The sequence below is a fragment of the Rhipicephalus microplus genome, chromosome 1 (genome assembly GCF_043290135.1).
Source record: "Rhipicephalus microplus isolate Deutch F79 chromosome 1, USDA_Rmic, whole genome shotgun sequence".
NCBI lineage: Eukaryota > Metazoa > Arthropoda > Arachnida > Ixodida > Ixodidae > Rhipicephalus > Rhipicephalus microplus.
The window spans coordinates 131,883,368-131,902,932 of NC_134700.1; the positions used below are offsets into that span (position 1 = coordinate 131,883,368).

Here is a 19,565-nt window from a genome sequence, read left to right on the forward strand (position 1 = left end):
CTGTGACTCCGCCATGGTGCCTCGCTGAACAAATGAATAATATTAACATACGTGGAGTCCAGAAAAAGGCCGATTTGTCATCACCGGCTCTTAAACAGCTCACGCTACCTCTCTTGTATGAGAAATACCAACACTCTACACATATATACACTGAAGGATCAGTTTAGCCGGACAGCTCTACTGGAATAGTAGTGATGGCAAGGTTGGCCACGACAATTAAATTCAAGACATCTCACGCAACAACATCGACGGCAGCAGAATTGGCAGCACTTCGTGCCGCATTGCAATTAGTCGTTGATCAACCTACACGCAAGTGGGCTATTTTCTGCGACTCGAAGGCGGCACTGCTGTCTCTACTATCAGCCTTATGCCGTTGACCACACGAGCAACTGGTACTAGAGATAGCAGAGGTTATACACCACCTGACTGAAAAAGGGCACCAAATTACATTGCAGGGGTTACCCAGTCACTGCGGAATCATCGGCAATGAACGGGCCGATGTAACTGTCGGCTCAGCCCACACAGAAGATCATAAACTACGACTACCACTTTCTAGGACAGATGCTGCACGAAAGCTCCACAGACTCGCTCGCCAGCAAACCACATCACAACGGAATCAGCCACACTTCAAGCATGCCCAACTGTACTCGCTTGACCCTACGCTAAGTCTTCAAGTCCCGTCGAGGCTTCGCCGAGTAGACCAGATCCTGTTATGTAGGCTGTGTTTGGGCGTTGCGTTTACCAACGCCTACGCTTTCCGCTTCGGGATGATTGATTTATGGGGTTTAACGTCCCAAAACCACCATATGATTATGAGAGACGCCGTAGTGGAGGGCTCCGGAAATTTGGACCAAATGGGGTGCTTTAACGTGCACCCAAATTTAGCACATGGGCCTACAACATTTCCGCCTCCATCGGAAATGCAGCCGCCGCAGCCGGGATTCGATCCCGCGACCTGCGGGTCAGCAGCCGAGTACCTTAGCCACTAGACCACCGCGGCGGGGCGCCGTTTTGGGATGGCCGACACCGCAGCCTGTGGCCACTGTGGCAAAGAAAAAAACGACCCAACATATTCTTTGTGACTGCCTAGAGTATAGTAAACAACGACTATGCCTTCGCAAGGAACTCAGCAAATTAGATAATCAACCTCTGTCGGAGCAAGGAATTCTACAATGTCGACAAGATGCAACTTCAGAGAAGAAGGCCCTGAAAGCGCTACTACAATTTTTGCGATCGAAGGGCCTTACTGAACGGTTGTAGCTAGGACGCCCTTCCCGTGTGTGTTTTCGTTTTCACATGAGTGCGCGTGCGTTTTTTTATCTACCCCCTCTTTCTTGCCCCTATTTCCCCGCCCCCAGCGCTGGGTAGCAAACCTGATGCGAATATCTGGTTAACCTCCCGGCTTTCCTTTCACTCTCTCTTGTGGGTATGAGCCACAGGTGTTTGACAGGTGATGCCTACTGAGGAACGGTGAGAACAAACATTGATGAATTAAACGAGAGAGCATTGAAAAAAAAACGGCACCGGCAGCATTGACCCGATGAACGCAAAGAAGAAACATTGCGGTCCCAATAGAAATCGAACCCAAGCATTCCGTGTACCAAACAAGTATTCCACGACAGAGCTACGCGCGGTCTCGGAACTCTTTTGGAACAAGACGCTGATAAGGTGTAATTTTGGTGAAATGTCCATTGTGGTTTCAACGCTGCCCTTTTAATTTTAGAAACATTAAATATGTACCCAATGATACGGGTGTCACGTCGGGTTAGCTTCAGTTGTATCTAAGCGCCATCCACTGAACTCAATCTAAGTAGCACTGTCCAGGGCTACAATGTTCGCAAGTACAACAGCGGTATTTCGATTAATCGATATGTGGGGTTTAACGTCCCAAAACCACCATATGATTATGAGAGATGCCGTAGTGGAGAGCTCCGGAAATTTCGACCACCTGGGGTTCTTTAACGTGCGCCCAAACCTGAGCACACGGGCATACAACATTTCTGCCTCCACCGGAAATGCAGCCACCGCAGCCGGGATTTGATCGCACGCTGTATTTCAGATAGGTGCTTCAGGTGTAGTAATACCCATGTTGTTCTTGGCATCATTATACAACTGCATATAACCGTTTATATGAAAAATATGGCACTGTTCAACATATATGACTGTGCGTACAACATGTGTACCTAAGAATAGCGTCATTTCTGAACATTTTTGTGAACAAAAAAAGTACACCGTGGTCACCTTCCCTCCACATGCTTCACATAAGATCAATTCCTGGGGTGAGTGGGACCTGCCGAAATTTCACCTATATGATACAGAACCACACAATGACTGAACATACCAGACAATTATTTTGATGGTGTATTCGCTGGCAAAGGCCCGTTTCGAGAATTCTCGATGTAGCATGTGTGCAGTGGGATGGGAGGAAGAGAAGTTTCTTTATTTGGACCGCTGAAACATTAATAATAAATCGAAAAATCAGTCTTTACTAGTGAGTGTGTCTCAATTGTTGAGCATGCCCTCGGGGAAGCATAAATAATGCGCCCCCTTTCTCAGAATTTTCCACACTTTCCGCGTCACCATACTGGCACTGTCTGTGCATGCATTATTTGAATATTTTTATTGGACGGGAATTTAGGAAGGTCACTTGTTCTGGGGGTCATCTTTGATCGTTTTGAGCATTATTCGATATTAGTATACCTACTGATGATGACGATGGTGAGAGTGAATGAGCTTCACCAAACGGGGCTGGACGTTACTAGAAAAAGGACACGTTTTTAGTTTTAAGGACCAGTTCACCCAAAACTTATACTGATCTCTCACTATTGTATACTTTCAAGGGGTTGATGTAGGGACGCTGCTACCAAAGGGTAACAATGCAACTTTTCATTGGGCGAACGTGTGCCTAGCATAAGAAAATGCTCATGGTAGAATGATAATGGTGTGAACAGGCATTGGTTACCAGTACATTACCTCTTAACTGGAGTGGTTGTGCTCGTTACTTGCGTAAAACACCTGCTGCGGTTTAACGAACGAGAACCACGACTTGGCTGTTGGGTACACTATGGTAGATGACTGCGCAATATTATCAACCACCGGGGTTTCTTCAACCGGCACTGACTTGTAAGTACAAAGATGTCCTTCTCCGTCTAATGCACTGAAATGTGACTGCCATAGGCGCACGCTTTGTTCTCTTCCACAAAACCCTACGAAACAGTTCAAGTGTCCTAAAACTATTTTTACTTGCACATTTTCTCAGTCAGTGATTCTACATGGCGGGCTGCTTGAGACTGCGTACTGGTTTGGTCACCTGGCCGTCGGCGTCCTAATGGGAGCTGCGAGTGGCGCCGTCATTCTTTTCCTGATGATGACCTTCAGCGAAGAAGGCCTGCCTTATTTGCCACCGCAGATGCTATCCAGTGGTCCACTGATCCTGACGTTCTTTCTCTTTTCTTGCCTATCTACCATGCATGCTCTGTTCGTTGCCAGCCTCTTTGAAACAGGTAAATATTGAAAACGGTGTGCCCTCAATAAGCTATTAAAGCGTGGTGTGATCGCTGCTATAAAAGGTGGAGATTCATAATGATCTGAAAGGTTAACTAAGAACATTTAATGAATGTGCTGCACAGCAGCAGTCGGTCAAAATGTTTAAGATACTTGTTAGGAGCCGTGGCTGTCATTCACCTAGATTGCCTTGTCTTCCGTTGAATGCACAGTAGCTGAATAAAGAAAGAACAAGTCGCCAATACACATGCCTTTTTCAATATTGTAAGAATATCGTGTGACTGACGCCAGATTTGGTCAAAGTTTTTAAAGTAGCGAATGAGGGAGGGAGGCATGCGACGACGTCGAAGGCGGCCGTCGAGGCTGTAGCAATCTCCACGCCTTTTTCTCCTCATTTCGAAGCTCATCGGCGACGGCTGCCGACGTCCGACCCGCCAGGGTCGTGAACCCATTCTGCCCTCGAGCAGCTCGATCTACGCATGAGCTGTGTGACAGGCGCGGCACGGTGGCTAAGAAAAAGATGAGAATGAAGGCACTAGAGGGCTCCTCCACCTTTTAGTGGTTTGCACGATTTGAAAGGTGTAAACAAAAGAAAGAGATTGAAGAAGCTAACAACTCACAACCCGTGTTCGGCTAAGATTCTTCTATATTGATATGAACGACAATCCATAAGGTGTCCGTTGGGAAGTCCAGGTTGTCAATATGAAAGGATCACCGGTAACCAGTAGGTCTCTGACGGCCGGCTCCGGGAGCATTGCAACGGACGAAGAAGCTAGCGCTCGGTTGCTGTGCTCATAGACGAGTGGGTCCCACGATGACCTGGTCAGATGTATCGAGAGTGGACCGTGTGTAGTGAGGTTAGGCCGCTATCGTTTGCAGAGGATTGCCAGTGCTGGTGTGAACGTCAGTGTCAACAGAACTAGACCGCTTGTTTGGGCCGCGTCTGGCATGCCGTTGTGTATACACGTGCCGACGGATAGCGGGAAGGTGTTCCAATAACAGCGCCACGTGCACTGCGGGTAGTCAGATGCACGACAAGTGAGCAGCCATTGCAGCGTGCAGAAAGAGTAAGCGCTTGCGCCGTCTTCACGACCTGGACTGCTAATGAACCCTTTTGTTTCGCGACCTCTTGTATATACGCTCTCATTGTTTTCATTCCAGGTATATTTTTTCGAGTGGGTGGGGAGGAAGTAATCTTTAGCGTTCACCATCATCGCAATTCAACATCATCATCATTTCTTAGCCAGCGCACCGCTGTTCTCAAGCAGCATATGCCTAACTCGAGCTGCACGATCAACGGAAGGGGTTAACACGCCTAGCTTGTCGGGCTCTGGTAGCCACCACTGCTCCACTTTACCCGAGGAGTAAAGTGGCGAGAATGGCATGGCCTCGTCGGCCACCTTCACAACGTCGTCTCACGTCTCCCTCACTCGCTACATATCAAACCATGCTTTACCACAGTTCACTGAAATCACTCGCTCACCTCGGCAAAATGCTTCATGGTATCTGACTATTTATTTTTCAGAATGTCATACCTTTGTTGCGCTATTTTTGGACATGTTTCATACGAGACAACGGCACACATTGTATGTTGGAGAGAAAGGAACCCTTTAATGGTCTTTGTGACACGTCGGTGGCCGCACTACTTCGCGGCTTTTTTATATGAGATGGCGACCGATGGAAAAGCTACAAAATCATTGCTGGGGTGACTTGTAGATATCCTATGTGTTCACATGTTTTGCTGTCATTATCATTTCATGCCAATCTTTCACATGAAAGTTATGCAAAATTTCTAAGTTGCATGTCATCCCCGAAATTATAGGTGCCTATAACCATAAACTAATCTTAACCGAACACTATATTTCCAACAACCAGAATGTCAGATGTAAAAAGTGCCAGACTTCTCAATAGGTCCATGCATTTCTGCCACGCAAAATATCCGAGCGGGACGCAACGATTAAAATTTCAAGATCTTCAATCACAACTTCTCATATAATCATAGTATGTTATTTTCTTTTTCTCCTGATATGAGGCATTTTTTTGTAAATTAGGTTGCTTTTTCGAGTTGTTTGTATGTTTCAATATGATTTTCGTACATTATTTCACTCCATTTACACTTCAATTTTTTGAACATTTCAAGTATATAACATGTAACCGATGCCGCCTTCCCCAATACTCTTGTCAGGAGGGCCTTTTTTGTGCAGAAATGAATAAATAAAGAATTGATTGTTTTAGCAAACACCAAAGAAAAAATTAGCAGTAAGCAGTTCATAATGACCAGTATATCACGCTGCACATGAGAAAGGAGTGCGGGAATCGGAAACGTATTAAAACAAAGGAAGTTTGTGTTTGTAACAAAGACAAAGACAGAGAGAATACGCGAAAGATTTTTTCATCACAAAGAATAGTAAAGAAAAACGATGGAAGCCAAACGCTTTACTGTTTCATGCACTTTCCTCTCACAGCGAGCATAGCCATCACATTCAGCATAATCTACTGGTTTCCCATCATGCTGTTCCTACCATGGCAACTGATTGAAGGCTACGAGTCTCCCCTGGGCAGCTATCTGTATGCGTCGAGGCACCTCAAGCTTATATCTTCCATGACTCCCTGCCTCGGAACATACTGGGTCTTAAAAATTGTGGGAATTTCGCTTGATTACGATGGTAAGTAATCTAGAGTACCACACTCAACATAAGACGACTAAATAGTGGCAATACGCAGCCTAACTAATACTGGTTCTCTACCTATGAAACAGAATGTCGCTTTAGGAGCTGGATCTTTTTGCTCGCGGCTTGTTGAATGGTGGGGGCCAGCGTGTACAGCAGTCTTGCTAGTGTGTACAGTTCTGCAGTCGCCACTGAATGTCGCCTCCCCGGTGATTTCAACTATGCTAACTAGATGGCGGGACGCCAACCAAAGCATTGATATTCATGGCCCGCACGTTCACCTCCTTGATGTGACTTTAAAAGAAATCACAATTTTGCGACAAAGACGAAGCAATTAACGCAATAGCAACAAATTGATGGTCACGCGCAAAAAGGCAAGCAGATCGAAACCTGCGCTGCGTTTATCACGCACAAATGACGCACGAAACGTACTCACAGTTACAGATGCACGTGAATAAGCGTGAGTTGTTACTTTGCTGAGTCTTAAAAGTGCGTCCTCTTCGCAAACGAGGGATGTGCGACGAATACAGCAACCTTTGTATGCCCCGCAACTACGACAGAAGCGTTTCAGTGCAAGACCAACGCTAGCCAAGACGTATGATCCTCCCAACCGGGAGTAAAGGCGCGCGAGAGATCGTCCACTTTTCTCCTCTGCACGGGCCAAAGTACGTGTGAAAGATGAGAGCCGCTGTGCGCTCAATGGGGCATCTTGGTATTATTGCTGTAAACACGATAGCCCCCTCCCCCTTCTCACCGAGTCCCACCAACAGCAGTAAACAGTAGAAATAAATATCTTGCCGATTGAACGTTGACGGAGCTGCCCCTTGGTGTCTCAGTGGTTAACGCCACGCACTCACGTCGTGGAGGTCCCTGGTTCGATTCCGCGAGCCAGAGCCTTTTTTAGATTTGTTTCTTTCTTGAGTTTTCATATATATAGATGCAAATATATATACCATGAGTAACAGTGACGCCGAAGTTGACGCTGACAGCAAAATCCGGCGGAGAGTTTTCATATAACTGCTGTCGATATAAGAAGAAATGCGAAGAGAGATGTGTGGCATCGTATCTGTCTCTCTCTCAGGAGGTCACCTCAACAACGCCAAACGTGGAATGGGTAGTGGAAAGAGAAAAGAATGTGCAAGAGAGGAAAAGAAGGTGTCAGTGGTCTTTGGTTTGGCCGCGCACCGCCTATAAGCCGTCACGAGAAAAAAAAAACGTAAGGCAGGCCAGCAGGGTGAGGATTGTCGCTTAGCAGGCATGGCAGCACGTGACAAGTTCGTAGGATGAATGCTACGCCCAGGTACCTATAACCTCCCAACCCTGCTCACCTGCCTCTTCTCAAGCCCGTTGAAGAAGACCTGATGGTTCCACGTCTGCCATTTATGAGAGTTAGCCATTTCACTCATGGCAGTGGCTAGTAAAAGCACTCAACGGGCCGAACGACTGGCCAAAACTTTACAGCGCCGGCCACGGAACGTGCCCAACAACGCTGACTCGACGTACACTTCATGCATGGGCTTGTTACCAACCCTTCCTACTTGAATGGTCTCGCCAAGAAACGTACCGTGCACCTCCGAATCAAGTTCTCTAAAATCATTAACTTTGTGGATATGGTGGTGATTATTTTTCAAACCTTAGCCAGTCTGAGTAACAAAGAGCGTATTCATAAAAGCCTGAAAGCAAGAAAATGCATTCATGAGGCCAAATGCGAATACACTCGAAACCCGCTGAGAATACTCATTCGCACTTGACTGCGTTCATTGCTGAGCTGCACGTTCTGGTTTCAATTCTACTACCAGGGAACAACAACACGTGGTGTCTTATAAAATAGGTACTCACATTAAGTCAAATTGTGCAATCCTTTCTGCTTTTCTTCAAAGACGAACGCACTTCGTTGCCTCTTTTCTTTGACACCGTCGCCACTTTAGAGTAACAATAATATTATTAAGTTGCCCAGAATGCTACTTTCAATATATTCGACAGCACAGCGCATAACCGCAGGCACTCGAGGTTTATTCTTTGGCCTTCGATCGTGATTTCTAAGTATATACTGTTATAAATAATCATCGATGTTACGTTCTAACTAGATTCTTATCGGCATCATCGATTCTTTATGTTTTCATTAATGGTACAATAGCGAAACGGGACAACCTCTTAATGTTAGAGTGAATGGACACTGTGTGGACACAGCAAAAATATTAGCGAAAGCAGTGGCCCTCAATTGCATTGTAGGAGGTCGAACTTTCTTGGTCTCAAAATTACTACCTTTAACACATACAAAATGTGTAGAAAGACACACCTTGTTCACAAGTTCAACTCACTCCAAGAAACACGTACAAACACTTGTAAAGGGGCTATTGAATACATTTGATACCGTAGATACACAACGAAAATCCGTGAGAGTGAAGCCCTGTCTTCAGGAATCACAACTGTTCTGTGTTACTTCCTCTCGCAGCTGTGAAACAGCGAAAATTGTATCACTTCCCATCCTTCCACTTTTTCTTTTATTCACGCAATACATCTCCTCTTTCGCTCTCACCACTCGTCGCAGCAACCCCCACCACACCTCCACAATCACACTTGGCCTGTCTCCCTGTTTTGTTCCGGTTAAAAGAAAGAGTACAAAGAATACACACACTAGCGCTAACAAAATCAGTTCTCAGCTTCAAGAAGACGCTTACCGAAACATCTTTTGGAGCAAATAATCTGTGTTTATAGATGTCTTCATTCACACGCAGTGTTCATATGATAGGTATAAACAATTTCTAGTGTCTCTAACTGTTATTTACGAACCGTATTCATGTTAGGTAACCTTTCCTGGGCTCCTTTTGTATCTTTGAAGATGAACTATGGTCGAGACGGTTGTCAGATGTAATGGAGGGTTACTTTTATTTTATAACGTTTAAGTGACGCAATTGACGTGAACTGTTAAACCGGTAAGACACGCATTGATCAGTACGCGATTCATCTGGAACACTCGTGCAGGCAATATCCCTCGTTATGACGTGGCGACAATTCAAGTTCCCATTTCTTCGCAAAGTGTTTTAGCGTGATTATCAAATTCTCAGACTAGGGCGCACAATTTTTAGTGCTGATATCACGACTGTCAATTGATTTCGTTTAGGAACGAGTCTATTCCCAGACACGAAGCCCGGCGGTGAATATTCAAAGTGACCAGTCATATTTCACACTCGGCTTGTTGCCGGTGCGTTAAAAAACCCATTGATAACCAAAATATTTGAAATGATCATTCATTGGATTTCTCATGTTCATAGTGTATATCTTGTTTTTCAAGGCCTGTAATTGGTCTATTATTTACACTACGTACCTTCAAGCTCACTATTATGTCAACAAGCGCATTAGTGGGCTATGAAGACAGTGGGCCAGCGAAAAATTCTAGTTTCCACGTACAACTTTTGATTTTGTAGAAGCTAAAGCTTTCTAAGAAACGATGATGTAGCATAATTTTGCGAAATCTGATGTTACGGTTCTACAAACACTATCGCATTTCAGGTTCGGTTACATGGAGTGTGGTTACCACGAGAGCGCTAGGCATGGACAACATCACCGTTGTCGAGGTGTGGGCAGTAATGGTCGGGACGTGTTTGGCTCTCGCCGTACTGGTGCTCTACTCCAGCCTCCTCCAGCACCGACTACGAGCCCTAGTTACGATGGCTGGATCGGCTATTCAGGTACGGTATATAGTCATCAAAGTTGTAATGCTCTACTGGGCCTCTCATTGACAGATTGTTTGGAGAAAAGTTACATATTAGACGTTATATTGAATCTGAAGTCACCGTGTTCAGTAGTCTAAGGTGAATTTCTTTCCAAGCTATAATTTATGTGAAATACTCTGTAACCTAATCTTGGCTGGTACACACATTAGGGCAGTCAATATTGGCCACATGTCAATTGTCCGGTGCACTATTTTTGCCCAATAAAATATGCGAAAACATCTGCCGTGTACAAATTATAAAACACAATTGACGTAAACACCTATAGTCGTATTACCTATCTTCACTATTTTTCACCTTGAATAGATGATGCTGAAGAAAAGCATAATAATATGAAACACTCTTTTTCAAGAGGACGACAAACGAAATCCGCCATACTTTCCCAGAATAAACAACTTCTCAGTAATTATGCGATTCATAAACACACGCTTTGCATTTCTAGTAGCCTCATATATATATATATATATATATATATATATATATATATATTATAGTGGGGAATTCGCAAGGCACTGCCTAGTGGGACCATCACTCTCTGAGTGCGAAGCGCGAGTGGGTGCACGAGCGGTAGACACTGGACTGCTCGAGCATTTATGTCCGTACCGGCCGCCTGCCTACTACCTGGCGTCGCTAATAAACTCCCTTGCAAAGTGGTGGAAGTATGCTGGGTACGCAAAGCTGGAACTTCGAAGCCGGAAGTTGCCAACTGCATCAGCAATGCCTGATCAGACGACCGAGCAAGGTACCACCCTGCAAAGCACGGCCGCATCTCAACTGGTCATCGTACCTACCACCCTGCGCCAACGAGATCCCCCCTTCTTCAGTGGCACCGAGGTCCAAGATGTGGAAGATTGGTTGCAGCTGTTCGAAAAAGTGAGCGCCGCCAACAAGTGGGACGACCCCTCGAAATTGGAGTATGTCTCATTTTATCTTAAAGACGTCGCCAGCCTGTGGTTCACAAACCACCGTACTGAATTTACCACTTGGGCCGCTTTTAAGGCTACCCTTGCAGCTGTGTTCGTTCGCCCCGCAGTGCGCAAGCTGCGTGCTGAACAGCGCCTACGTGGACGAGCACAAAGGCAGGGCGAAAGCTTCACAAGCTATATTGAAGATGTCATCGATTTATGCCGGCGCTTTAACCCTAAGATGACCGAACAAGACAAGATTAGGCATAGCTTGAAAGGAATAGACGATGATGCCTTTCAAATGTTGCTGGCAAAGGGCCCAAGTACCGTGTCCGAACTTGTGACCCTGTGCCAGAGCTTGGAAGAGATTCGGAAACAACGTGCGTCAGTTCGGAGGTCGACGACAGCAGACGACTCTCTCGCTTCCCTGGCCGTCGGTGGTGACAGCACCCTGCTGGAGCAGATAAAAGACTATGTACGCGAAGAGGTCGCCCGACAGCTTTCGTGTCTTTCGTGTCTGCCGACCACCGAAGCACCAACGAACCGCCTAACGCCGACAATCAGACAGGCTATTCAGGAGCAGGTCTCCGAGGCGTTGTCATTACCTACGTCTGCCTCCCCACCAACACCTGTTGCCGCGCCACTGACTTATGCGGCCGTCACGGCAATGCCTCCTCCTCGTATGCCACTGTATACGCCACAACCTGTACGACCTTCCACTGCGCCGTTTCCACCTACACAGCAGCACGGCGGAAATCCTTGGCGCACTGCTGACAACCGGCCCATATGTTACTTTTGCGGAATTCCAGGTCACGTTGCACGTCTATGTCGTCGGCGCTTCGCAGTTAGTGCACCAAGATACGCTGACTACCCGTTTCGGCCTCCATACCACGCGCCTCCCATGCCACCTGAAGTTCACGAACGCGATGCGCAAGCTGCGTCCAGCACCCGAACCTTCGCTTTTCGACGTTCAACTTCCCGCTCGCCTTCCCCTTCAACAAGTCGTCGTTCTGTATCACCTATGCGTCGACGACCCACCTTCATTGAGGCGGAAAACTAACTGCCGCAGCTCCGGAGGCATGAGCTGCGTCATCGTCTAATCGTTCAAGTCCTCGCCTGTCTCCCGCCAATCTTATCGATGTAATTGTCGAAGGTGTACGAACACTTGCACTCATCGATACCGGTGCCGCGATATCTGTGATTAGTCAAAGACTCTGCCGCTCTCTTCGTAAAGTGACGATGCTTTCTCCCGTAGTTTCTCTTAGCACTGCGAGCACCCAACAAATTTAGCCCATCGCGGCATGTACGGCAAAAGTGGTTATTCGAGACGTGTTGTACATCATTGAATTTCACGTGTTGGCTTCATGTTTCCACGATGTCATCCTAGGATGGGATTTTTTATCACGTCATCACGCCGTCGTGGACTGCGCTTGGGCCGAAGTGGAGCTGTTACCGTTTCGTGACGCGCCTTCTGTTGATGCGGCCGTATCTAGTGTGGCTAACCTTGTCGTCGCGACGGACATAGACATTCCTCCTTTCAGCGCCCAGTTTGTCCCTGCCTGCTGCACTTCACTTTCTGACGCTACCGTTCTATTCGCGCCATCTGACATCTTCGGTAGCCGCCACCACACATCGCTGCCATTCGCCGTTCTTGCGCTTTGTCAAGACACTACCGGGATATTTATTTCCAATCCGAACTCGTGCCTCCTCAGTTTGCGCCGCAACGAGACGCTCGGCCACATTCAGCTTATCGATGAAGGTACTATCGTGCCTGCCAATTTCTTCGACACCAAGCCGAATATGGAGCTGAACTCGTTGGTTTCTCACTTTGCCTCGAACAGCGTGTCGTCCGATGCATTTCAAAGTTCTATTGACAGCCACCTCGCCCCGGTTCAACGAGAGCAGCTTGTTACCCTGTTGCACGAATTCAGGCGTTCGTTTGGCTTTCCCCAAGCGGTGCTAGGAAGAACGAACACCGTTGTGCACACGATTGACACAGGGAAGAGTGCTCCTTTGCGCCAGCGCCCCTATCGCGTGTCCCCGGTGGAGCGTCACGTAATCGCAGAACAAGTAGACGACATGCTACAGCGTGGAGTCATCAAGCCTTCTTGTAGTCCTTGGTCTTCACCAGTTGTACTCGTAAAAAAAAAGGATGGTTCGATCCGGTTCTGCGTAGACTACAGGCACCTAAACAACATTACGAGGAAAGATGTTTACCCTCTTCCCCGCATAGACGACGCTCTCGATTGTCTCCAAGGTGCAGAATTCTTTTCCTCGCTTGACCTTCGCTCAGGTTATTGGCAGGTCCCAATGGCTGAGTCTGATCGTCCAAAAACGACGTTCGTCACACCGGATGATCTCTATGAATTTACCGTAATGCCATTCGGACTCTGCAATGCGACCGCCACATTCGAGCGAATGACGGACAGCATTTTACGTGGCCTCAAATGGAACATTTGCTTGTGCTATCTTGATGACGTTGTGGTCTTTTCACCCGATTTCACTTCGCATCTCACTCGTCTGCGTAAAATTCTACAGTGCCTTATAAACGCCAGGCTTCAGCTTAACCTAAAGAAATGTCACTTCGGGGCTAAACAACTCCCCATACTTGGTCATGTCGTCTCGAAAGCCGGCATCCTTCCCGACCCGGACAAGCTTCGTGCTGTTGCCGAATTTCCTAAGCCAACTATAGTTAAAGAATTACGGAGCTTTGTGGGCCTGGGCTCCTATTTTCGTCGGTTTGTCCGGAACTTTGCTTCCATCATCGCTCCGCTCACCAAGCTCCTTGCTGGTCCTGCAGATCTTTCACATTGGACTGCAGCCTGTGACAAATCCTTCACAACACTGCGCCAACTCTTTACCTCACCACCCGTACTGCGTCACTACGACCCTACGGCGCCGACCGAAGTACACACGGATGCAAGTGGCGTCGGCCTTGGTGCAGTGTTCGCGCAACGCAAACCAGGTTTTACGGAGTATGTGGTCGCCTATGCCAGCCGCGCCCTCACTAAGGCAGAAGCCAACTATTCTGTTACGGAAAAAGAGTGCCTGGCGATTGTGTGGGCGTTAAACAAGTTTCGCCCCTATTTGTACGGCCAAACGTTTGATGTGGTAACTGACCATCACGCACTCTGTTGGTTGGCTTCACTGAAAGATCCTTCTAATCGCCTCGGACGTTGGGCACTACGCCTCCAGGAATTCGACATACGCGTCGTCTACCGATCGGGGCGAAAGCACTCTGACGCAGATGCGCTTTCACGATCACCCGTGAAATCTGATAATACGAAGATATCATCCCTTGACCTTCCCCTCTCTGCCGTCAGCGTCACAGACATGTCATCCGAACAGCGGAAAGACCCTTGGATTGTCTCGTTCTGGAATATGCTTTCTGACGCATCAACTTCCGGTTACCCGCGTGCTCTTCGCCGCCAAGCAAAGCATTTCGCCATACGGGATGGCCTGTTACACCATCGCAACTACCAAGTGGTGGGTCGTAAATGGCTGCTAGTCATACCCAGCCATACCCATGCAGCACACTCGACACAATTTTGCCATACAATCCTGATGCCTCCGAGTTCAGCCCAGTTTCTGAAATGGCCGAACATGCCGAAGAGTGTCGTCCGCTTGCACGGTCCTTCACAGCAGATAATCAAGCCCTCCAAAAAGATCGCCACGACCGTGGTCTCGTTCAGGACACTTTCACCGTCGGTTCTCTCGTGTGGCTCCGACTGCCTTTCCACTCTCCTGGCCTGACTCCCAAGTTTGCACCGAAGTATACTGGCCCTTACCGCGTCATACAGCACCCTTCTTCTGTCACCTATGTGATTGAACCGCTCAAGCCGTCCACGGACAAGCGCCGCCTTGGTCGTGAGACGGTCCACGTCAGTCGCCTCAAGCCCTGCTACGACCCTCCTGTTCTCTCGTCACCTTGAGTTGCCAGGATGGCTCGTCTTCGTCGCCAGGGGTATTGTAGTGGGGAATTCGCAAGGCATTGCCTAGTGGGACCATCTCTTTCTGAGTGCGAAGCGCGAGTGGGTGCACGAGCGGTACACGCTAGACTGCTCGAGCATTTCTGTCCGTACCGGCCGCCTGCCTACTACCTGGCGTCGCTATTAAACTCCCTTCCTTGCAATATATATATATATATATATATATATATATATATATATATATATATATATATATATATATATATATATTGTAATGATGAATGTAGTGGGTCATACATAGCTCGGAAAACACATCGTCAGTGCTAAGCACGAGACTTTCGCGCCGAACGTTATCGCTGCTTTCGCTGGCTAGGCCTACGCTGCTACCTAGTTTCAAATAACAGCTCTGTCTTTCCCAGTTCTTTATTATATTTGGTGCAGCTTGCTTGGTCTCCTCGCAACCCTGGAGTTGCGATGCCGGACTCGACCTGCCGCTATGACCACTGCATTTTCCACAAGCCTTTCGCCTATAGCTCCCCAGGCCATCGTGTGCTCCGGTGCGGTCCGTCAGTGGGACCCTCCTATATTCAGCGGCACGGACGATCACGACATCGATGACTGGCTGGCTACCTACGAACTCGTGAGTGTCCTGAACAAATGGAACGAAGCCACGAGACTGGCCACCGTCGGCATTTACCTCAGTGGCATTGCTCACTTGTGGCTTCGGAATCATGAAACCGATGTTCCAACCTGGACAGCCTTCAAGACGAAGTTCAGCGAAGTCTTCGGTTATCCTGCTGTTCGCAAAAATCGTGCGGAGCAGCGCCTTCAGCCAAGATCTCAACTGCCTGGTGAGAATTTCACCAGTTACATAGACGACGTCATTGACTTGTGCAAACGAGTCGATGCGAACATGACAGAGGTGGACCGCATCAAGCATATTTTCAAGGGTATCGACGAGGATGCATTCCAGATGCTCATTTCAAAAAGCCCGGCTACTGTCGCTCAAGTTACCGAGCTCTGCCAAAACTATGATGAGCTCCACCGGCAACGTCTCGTCACCCGCCGTGCTGTCCCCCATCAGGAATCGATGTCCGGCTTGACTCTCTCGCAAGATCCCGTCCGCCTCTCACGGATAAAAGATTTTGTACGCGAAGAAGTTGCCCGCCAACTGTCGCTCATCTCCGGCCTAACGGAGCACAGTGCACCACTTAGCCCTACACTGCGGACAATTATACAAGACCAAGTGTCTGAGGCCCTTCCTCCACAGCTGGTGCCACCAGTCAATGCGCCATTGACGTATGCCGAAGCAGCAGCACGACCATGACCACACACGTTCCGAGCACCACCTCTACTGCCTGCTCCTGTTAATACCACGACCTCAAGTCCACCGAGTCCCTAATCCATGGCGAACTGCCGACAACCGACAAATCTGCTTTTCGTGTGGTCTACCCGGACATGTCGCACGTGTTTGCCGCCGCCGCCCGCTCCATTCACGTGAAAACCCGCGTTCATATGAGTAGGACCACACGTTTCCCTACACTCCAGACCCCGAATTGCACCCTCCTCGACCAAGCCAACGACCACCTTCTGATCGCCGATCTCCTTCTCCACGTCGTCACTCGCTCTCCCCGATGCGCCGACGCCCCCCGACAATCGAAGCGGAAAACTAAATGACGCAGTTTCCGAGGCAAGAACTGCGTCCTCGTCGCAAAGCACAAGCCCTCTTCGTTCGCCACCGAATGTGATTAATGCTGTTCTTGAAGGTGTACCTGTACTTGCCCTTATTGATACTTGGGCCGCCATTTCTGTCATTTCCGAAAAGTTTGCCGTGCAATTCGAAAAGTGACAACGCCTTACCCGGGTTCGTTTCTTCATACTGCCACTGCACTGCCTGTGCAGCCTGTGACAGAGTGTACCACCAGACTTGTAATTCAAGGTGTGCCTTACACAGTGCAGTTCGTAGTACTCCAGCACTGTTCTCACGACTTCATTTCAGGCTGGGATTTTCTCTGCCATTAGCAAGCCGTCATTGATTGTGCCTATGCCGAAAGTTGTCTTTTGTCCTCTTGGTGACGCTCTACCTGCGGATGATCGCCCTTCCTACGCGAAGTTGGTCATTAGTGGCGACACTCAGATCACTCCGCGCGCTACTGTCTTCGCACCTGTGTCGTGTTCCACCATCGTTGACGCTACCGCATTCTCCACGCCTTCCGCTGCCTTCGTTCATCGCCACCTATCACCGCTCCCAACTGCTCTCGTTACTCTTCAAGGTGGTGCGACCGACGTGCCTGTGGGCAATCCTTTCCCATTCACGATCACGCTGCTTTGGGGCGAATGTATCGGCTGAATCGAATGATTCAAAACCATCGCTACACTTGACGTTCCTGATGAATCATCGGAAGTCAGCGCCCTCTCTTGTAGTTCCGGTAATGACCCTTCCACTGCCGACATTCTCAACCGTGTAATGACGAAAACTTAAACCCACGACAGAGGTGTTAGCTTTTCAGTCTCCTTGAGAAATTTCGGCCATCTTTTTGGCAGTCACAGCGCATCCTTAGGACGAACATTTACTGTATGCCACCAGATCGACACAGGTAATCATCCACCACTACGGCAGCGACCATAGCGTGTTTCGCCGACTGAACGCCGTATCATCGATGAACAAGTAGGTGACATGCTAAAGCGCGGCGTCGTTCAACTATCAAAGAGTCCTTGGGTGTCGCCGGTTGTTTTAGTTAAAAAGAAGGATGGCACATTACGCTTTTGCGTAGATTATTGTCGCCTAAACAAAATAACACGAAAGGATGTGTATCCTTTGCCTCGGATCGATGACGCCTTCGACTCTTTACAAGGCGCAGAGTTCTTTTCCTCCCTTGATCTACGCTCTGGGTATTGGCAAGTGCCCATGAATCTGTATTATAGACCAAAAACTGCCTTTGTTACACCAGACGGCTTATACGAATTTAACGTGATGCCATTCGGCCTATGCAATGCGCCGGCAACATTTGAGCGCATGATGGACACTATCTTACAAGACCTCAAATGGAACACGTGTTTGTGCTACTTAGATGATGTGGTGGTATTATAGCCCGATTTTCCCGCGCACCTTCGTCGCTTGTAACAGGTTCTACGCTGCCTTTCTGCAGCTGGCCTCCAACTAAACTTGAAAAAGTGTAACTTTGGACACATTCTCGGACACGTCGTATCAAAGGATGGCGTTCTCCCTGACCCCGCTAAGCTACGTGCTGTTAGCGAGTTCCGGATGCCCGCGTCTCTCAAGGAGCTGCGTAGTTTCATTGGGCTTTGCTCATACTTCCACTGCTTCGACCGGGATTTCGCCTCGATTGTAGCACCTCTGAGTGACCTACTTAAAGGAGACCGCAATCTATCTGCGTGGTCGCCAGCCTGCGACAGTGCTTTTGCGAAGCTCCGTGAACTGCTAACAACACCACCCATACTGCGACATCTCGATTCAAGTGCTCCCACTGAAATCTACACGGATGCCAGCGGTGTCAGTCTTGGCGCTGTAGTCGCCCAACGAAAGCCTGGTTACCAAGAATATCTTGTTGCGTACGCGAGCCGCAATCTTACAAAAGCAGAAGCAAATTATTCGGTAACTGAGAAAGAATGCCTAGCAATCATCTGGGCCATTACCAAGGTTCGGCCTTATCTGTACGGCCGTCCTTTCGATGTTGTTACCGATCACCACGCGCTCTGCTGGTTATCCTCCCTCAAGGATCCCTCCGGACGCTTGGCACGGTGGGCTTTACGGCTCCAAGAGTACGACATCCGTGTCATTTATCGCTCAGGGCAAAAGCATGCCAATGCCGATGCTCTTTCGCGTTCGCCTGTTTCTGCTGATATTGCGAGTGTCTCCATCCAAGACAACTTACTTCCACTATCAGGACCCATCGACATGGCTGCGGAGCAGCGCAAAGGTTCGTGGATTGCGTCTCTGATGGATTACCTATCGGAAACACTCGTCCACCCGCCATCTCGAGCACTACACCGACAAGCCTCTCACTTCGCTATCCGTGATGGAATACTTTATCGCCACAACCACCACCCTGACGGCCGCAAATGGCTACTCGTCATACCCAGACATCTCCGTGCCAGCATATGTGCTGCTTTCCATGCTGATCCGCAGTGTGCACACGCCGGTTTGTTTAAAACCTACGCCAGGCTACGTTTTCGGTTTTATTGGCGCGGCATGTACACATTCCTTCGAAAGTACATTCGATCTTGCACAGAGTTCCAACGCCGCAAGCACGATCCTAGCCATCCTACCGCACCAATGCAGCCGTTACCGTGCCAAGTGCGACCATTCGACCGGGTTGCGATAGATTTTTATGGTCCTCTGCCATACACATCAGGTGGAAATCGTTGAATAATTGTAGTGATCAACCATCTCGCGAGGTATGCAGAAACGGCCACTCTACCAGCCGCGACGGCACGTGACGTCGCGTCTTTCCTCCTGCAACGTTTTGTTCTGCGCCACGGTTCTCCACGTGAACTTTTGAGCAACCGGGGCCGCGTCTTTTTCGCTGATATTATTCAAGAACTTCTTCCTGAATGCCACGTGATTCACCGCTGTACTACCGCATATCGGCCACAAACAAACGGCTTGACCGAACGTTTCAACCGCACTCTTGGTGACATGATTTCTATGTATGTCGCCTCCGACCTCACCAACTGAGATCTTATCCTTCCCTATGTAACGTACACATACAACGCGGCACCTCAAGCGACGACAGGCTTTTCTCCCTTCTTTTTACTCTATTGTCGAGAGCCATCATCTCCAATTGACACCATTCTCCCTTA

At 48.4% G+C, this 19,565-nt stretch overlaps 1 protein-coding gene across 1 annotated transcript in view; it reads left to right on the forward strand.

Annotated features, from left to right (window-relative positions):
- Positions 1 to 2,643: 2,643 nt before the first annotated feature.
- LOC142798476 (uncharacterized) overlaps positions 2,644 to 19,565 on the forward strand; it is a 55,252-nt gene continuing 38,330 nt past the window's right edge. The window contains exons 1-3 of the mRNA XM_075887381.1: positions 2,644 to 3,503; positions 5,970 to 6,170; positions 9,687 to 9,865. Of these exons, the coding sequence (XP_075743496.1) occupies positions 3,329 to 3,503; positions 5,970 to 6,170; positions 9,687 to 9,865 (555 nt within the window). The 5' untranslated portion in view covers positions 2,644 to 3,328. The remainder of the gene's footprint in view (positions 3,504 to 5,969; positions 6,171 to 9,686; positions 9,866 to 19,565) is intronic.